This window comes from Microcaecilia unicolor, chromosome 14, assembly GCF_901765095.1.
Source record: "Microcaecilia unicolor chromosome 14, aMicUni1.1, whole genome shotgun sequence".
NCBI classification, from domain to species: Eukaryota; Metazoa; Chordata; class Amphibia; order Gymnophiona; family Siphonopidae; genus Microcaecilia; species Microcaecilia unicolor.
Window position 1 is genome coordinate 5,913,135 of NC_044044.1, and position 6,000 is coordinate 5,919,134.

The following is a 6,000-nucleotide window of genomic DNA, read 5'->3' on the forward strand; positions in this document are numbered from 1 at the left end:
CCGGCGATCTCTGGCGTTGGCGCCGCAAGCGGGCGGACCCAACTGTATTTTCTAAAAAGATGGCCGGCCATCTTTTTCTTCGCTAATACGGTTGGACCCAGCCAAATGTCAGAGTTCGCCGAGGTTGAGATGGTTGGCCTCGGTTTTCGGCCAAAATGGGAAAAAAATGCCGGCAATCTCGAACCCGGCGAAATCCAAGGCATTTGGTCGTGGGAGGAGCCAGCATTTGTAGTGCACTGGCCCCCCTGACATTGCCAGGACACCAACCAGACACCCTAGAGGGCACTTCTAAAAAGTTTTTAAAAATTAAAAATAGCTCCCAGGTGCATAGCTCCCTTCCCTTGGTTGTTTAGCCCCCCAAATCCCCCCCCAAACCCACTCCCTACAACTCTACACCATTACCATAGCCCTAAGGGGTGAAAGAGGGCACCTACATGTGGGTACAGTGGGTTTCGGGTGGGTTTTGGAGGGCTCACATTTACCACCACAAGTGTAACAGGTAGGGGGGGATGGGCCTGGGTCCACCTGTCTGAAGTGCACTGCACCCACTAAAAACTGCTCCAGGGACTTGCATACTGCTATTAGGGAGCTGGGTATGACATTTGAGACTGGCATAGAGGCTGGCAACATTTTTTTAAAAAACATTTTTGGTGGGAGGGGGTTGGTGACCGCTGGGGGAGTAAGGGGAGGTCATCCCCGATTCCCTCCGGTGGTCCTTTGGTCAGTTGGGGCCCTTTTTTGAAGCTTGGTCGTGAAAAAAAAGGGACCAAGTAAAGCCGGCGAATTTCTCATCAAGCCTGGCCTTTTTTTTTTTCCATTATCAGGCAAAGCCAGCCATCTCGTGAGCACACCCCTGCCCTGCCTTCACTACCCTACTGACACACCCCCTTGATGTTTCGCCAGCTCCGCAATGGAAAACAGTTGAACCCGGCCAAAATCGGCTTACGATTATACCGATTTTGCCGGGTTCAGGAGATTGCTGGCCATCTCCCGATTTGTGTCGGAAGATGGCCGGCGATCACTTTTGAAAATGAGCCTGATAATGGACTAAATTCTACATATGGTGAGGAAAAAAATGAATACTAAGTGCTATTCTATATGGGTGCAATTTATTAAATAGCAGAGGGATCCATGCCTAATTAGGTGTAAGGATTTAAACCAACTGAAACGTGGTGTGAATCCCAGCACAAATCTCCCATATTCTGTAACACTGCGTGCAAATTCTTGGAATGCCCATGACCTGCCCATGCTGCTTCCATGGCCACATCCCCTTTTTTGGGCTGCGCACAAGAATTTGCATGCATATCTTTATATAATAGTGCCTAGCAAGCTGCACACGTAAATTCTAATTATTGCCAATTAGCGCTAATAAGTGATTGCTAATGCCCAATTATCAGTGCTAATTGGTTCATTTCTTAATGAAATAGTGCACACAAATTGGGTCTGTGCCCCAATTTGTGTGCAGAATTTTGTGCATGATATATAGAACCTGTGAGAATGTGCCCTTTTGATGAAGATGGTGTATTATTAACGACATTCATCGGAAACAATAAAAATTCCAAACAAAAATGACTCAAAAATGTTCATTGTTTTCATCCCTAGTTTCAGTTTGAGTTGTGAGAAGGTAACCAACATGGAAATGGGTGAAGCTAGTAAAAGTCTGAATCTCACTTTTTGAAAGGATAATACCTGAATGAAAAAGAATAAAATCTAACCATTATTTACCTTTCTAGCTCAACCAGTACCTTAAGGAGGTTCGTTTTAAAGCCCCAGATGGAAATGAGATCTTCTTTGATGAAAAAAGACATGCTGCAACTCACTATGACATCATACAATTGAATCACTTCCCCAATTGGTCATCCTCCATAATCCATATAGGAAGTTTCAACCCCTCAGCTCCTACGGACAAGCAACTCTTTGTGAACAAAACTGCCATCATATGGAATACTCCCTCTAACCAGGCCTGACACTATTTATTATGTTTATTGAAGAGAATATAAAGTCGAAACAGAGCAGTTTAGAAAAAACACGGGTATATAAGGACTCATTAAAGTGTGTATTCACATTTTTTATAAATATAGAATAAATATTCCTGTCCTTTGTTGAAAACAATCAGTGATGGATATTCAACCATAGTAGTAAGCAATGCATATTTTCTAGCGAAAAAGGTGCAGGTACTCAAATGCCAGGCCACCCTTCAGGGGGTGGGGTGATCACTAAGAGACCCACCCCACAATAGCTAGGCCCCCTGCAACCAGTTACATAATCTATGACAAGGCAGAATTGGTGTGTAGGGCCTGAGCTCTTTCATTAAAACTTGGGGACCATGGGTCAATTTTAGCAGACAATGAAAAAGGTGCCAGTACTCAGTACCCCCAAGTACACCCTCAAAAAAAGCCCTGGTGGTAAGCAGCCTCTGGCACTGAATATCAAGGTTAGTGTAGCAAATCAGATGTTGATTGGACACTGACCGATATTGTGATCGGTACACAATTCAGCAGATAAAGTTAGGACAGCTGTTCAGCTGTCTAACCTTAGCTGCTTAGTTAATGTCACGTACTCAAAGCTGGAAACTGGGTTGTGAGCCCTTGGACCACTGCCGAGGAGCAGCAGTGGCAGGCAAAACCACCCCACACCAGAAGCAAGGCAGAACAGACGTACCGGCAAATCCAGGCAAGGTCTCTAGGCAGTCAGCCAGCAAGCAGAAGACAGGTCCAGGCAACGGTTCAACAGGCAGGCGGCAAGCAAAGCAAAGTCCAGGTCCAGGCAAAGATTCAATAGGCAGGTGGCAAACAAAGCAAAGTCCAGGTCCAGGCAAAGATTCAATAGGCAGGCAGCAAACAAAGCAAAGTCCAGGTCCAGGCAAAGGTTCAAAAGACAGGTGGCAAGCAAAGCAAAATCCAGGTCCAGGCAAAGGTTCAAAAGGCAGGAAACCAGCAAAAGCAGAATCAGGTCCAGACAAAGTCTCTCAGGCAGAAGTGCACCAGCACCCACATACCAGGGCCTAAGACGCAATGCAAAGGCAACCGACTGCAGTCTCTAGGTGATTAATAAAGCCCATCCACACCTGAGGTGCAGCTGCAGCAACTCTGAGTAACTATGGAGGTTGTTCCCACAGGAGATCTCTAAGGACCAAATAAGGGCTTCCTTCCTGTCCTCGTTACTCCAAGATGGCTTCCTATGATATGATCTATCCAAGATGGCTGTACCCCTTGAGCTATCCAAGATGGCTACGACTCTTGAGCCATCCAAGATGGCTGCTGCCATTGATCCAACCCAGATGACGGCGGCCAGAGAGAGGAAACCGAAACAGATCTTCCCAAAGACAGAACTACTCCAGAAAGGATAGGCAGAAGCCAGCTCAGAAGCTGACCCCCCAGAAATCAGGTAGAGGCTGTGAGGGGTCACGACCACAGACGTGACAGTTAACCAATTAGCAGACTGGATACACCAATGCTCTGGCCCTGGACTGCCCCTAACATAGCCAGTTATTGTTTTGGCACTCAGTCATGATATTCAGTGGCACAAACTGGTTAAATACTGATAAATGTATGGGCATAGTCTGCTCAGCAGGATTTCACCTGGTTAAATCCTTTAGAATATTGACCCCTTAGAATACAATTTTTTTTTATTTAAACTAGCTTTCATATAAATGTAGTGTGATAGCTCAGAAATGTTCTTTTTTTACTGGAGAAAATTTAAGCATGTTCTGATTAGGACACCAGAAGGTTTGGAAGCAGATTTAGTATTCAATCACTGTTAAAGAGAGAAGCAATTGCTGCTTAGGAATTTGACACTATTTCTCTTTGACTTCATCTAGATCCCCCGCTCTATGTGCTATGAGAGCTGTGCACCTGGATCCAGAAAAATTCATGATCGTAAGAAGCCGGTCTGCTGCTTTGACTGTATCCCTTGTTCGGAAGGGGAGTATTCTAACACAACAGGTAGACAAAACACATAATAGTGTGTTATAAATATGAAATACCTAGTCAACACCTGCCCAGTCTGCAAGCATACAAACTACGTTGCATAGATATAGCAAGATAGTGAATACTTCCATGCGTCCTACATTATATATAACAATTCAACAGTCTATGCAATAAAGGATAGCATTCTGGCTGTGACCAATTAGTTTGTAAAAACAAAATTGCATTCTATGCCTTAACCACTAACTCTCAGATTCTATAAATGGTGTGGAAATTTACATGTGCAATATTCTGTGCTATCCTCAGATGTGTGTGCAACTAAAATGGTTAATGAGCCAATTAGCTCCAATAATTGATAACAATCAACTATTGGTGTTAATTGGCAATGCTTTTTATTTACTCAATCCAGTCCTTATTGTGTATACTGACCTGGCCTGAAAAGTTTCAAATATGAAAATGAGAAAATTCCACATGTAAATAAGACTAACAAGAATACATTAAGTAGCCTTAATCTTCTTCTCCACATGCTACATGGGAAGCACATGCAGACAATTCAAAAATTATCCCAACTAATTTTATGCCATTTCAGTCTTACCTCTATGTAGCTGAAAATATAGGATCACCCATGTATTTCACATCTATTACCTACACCTGATCTAGGTCCTTGTTGCCTTCCAAAACGGAATATGTAGCCTGAAAGTCAGACCCATCTATGTGAACTATTGTTTCTTTCTTCAAAAAAAAAAAAAACCCAAAACACACACTGATTTGTTGGTATGAAAGTGTTTACAAATTAATAATAAAGATATGTTATATTCCATAGATGCAGATGACTGTATGAAATGCCCTGAAGATCACTGGCCCAATGAGAAGAAGAATGAATGTCTCCCGCGAGTCATTGAATTCCTGTCCTATGAGGATCCCTTGGGTGTGGCTTTGTCTTCCATTTCTATTCTCTTATTCATCATCACTGCCCTATTGCTGGGAATCTTTATTAAATATCGGGACACAGCTATGGTGAAAGCCAATAACAGGAATCTCAGTTACATGCTCCTCATCTCCCTCATGTTGTCTTTCCTCTGCACCTTCGTATTCATTGGTCAGCCTGGAGCAGTGACCTGTCTTCTCAGGCAATCTGTATTTGGGATATTATTTACCATTGCTGTTTCTTCTGTATTGGCAAAAACTGTTACAGTTGTCATTGCCTTCAGTGCCACTAAGCCCAGCAGCAAGTTAAGAAAGTGGATTGGGACAAGAGTCTCCAGCTATATAGTACTCCTCTGTACCTCTGGTGAAATTGTGATATGCACTTTCTGGCTGCTCATCTCTCCTCCATTCCCTGAATATGATACACATTCAGAAAAAGGGAAGATGATACTACAGTGTAATGAGGGTTCTTTCACTGCATTTTATAGTGTAATAGGGTACATGGGCTTTTTGGCCCTTGTAAGTTTCACAGTGGCTTTCCTAGTAAGGAAGGTACCAGATAGTTTTAATGAGGCCCAGTTTATCACTTTCAGTATGCTGGTGTTCTGCAGTGTCTGGGTGTCCTTCATCCCAGCCTATCTGAGCACCAAAGGCAAATACACGGTAGCAATAGAGATATTTGCCATCCTGGCTTCCAGTACTGGATTGCTGGGCTGTATATTCACCCCCAAATGCTACATTATTCTGATCAGGCCTGATCTGAACACAAGGAAGCATTTAATTGGAAAACAGCATCCAAAAAATACTACATGAGAGAGGATTTTCTTATTACATTCATGTAAAGATGAAAACTACTCTTGATATTGTTGATAGCAATTGAATTTTAAAATCAGAATGCTTTATTACCTGAAAATATGTCTGCTGGTAAACTTATTACTTCTTTAGCCAGGCATTTTCATCCATTATGCAAATAGTATTACGCTCAATATAGTCTAATTGGCTCAGTGGCGTACCAAGGGGGTGGGCAGTGGGTGTGGTCCGCCCCGGGTGCACGCCACTGGGGGGGTGCCGCGCGCCTGTCTGCTACGTTCGTTCTGTGCTCCCTTTGCCCCGGAACAGGTTACTTGTTCCGGCACAGAGGGAGCAT

General features: G+C 43.5%; 1 protein-coding gene across 1 annotated transcript in view; it reads left to right on the forward strand.

The window, feature by feature from the left end:
* The window catches only part of LOC115458216 (vomeronasal type-2 receptor 26-like), a 29,298-nt gene extending 23,632 nt beyond the window's left edge, over positions 1 to 5,666 (forward strand). Inside the window, exons 4-6 of the mRNA XM_030188076.1 lie at positions 1,734 to 1,961; positions 3,821 to 3,944; positions 4,750 to 5,666. Coding sequence (XP_030043936.1) covers positions 1,734 to 1,961; positions 3,821 to 3,944; positions 4,750 to 5,666 — 1,269 coding nt within the window. The remainder of the gene's footprint in view (positions 1 to 1,733; positions 1,962 to 3,820; positions 3,945 to 4,749) is intronic.
* Positions 5,667 to 6,000: the final 334 nt, after the last annotated feature.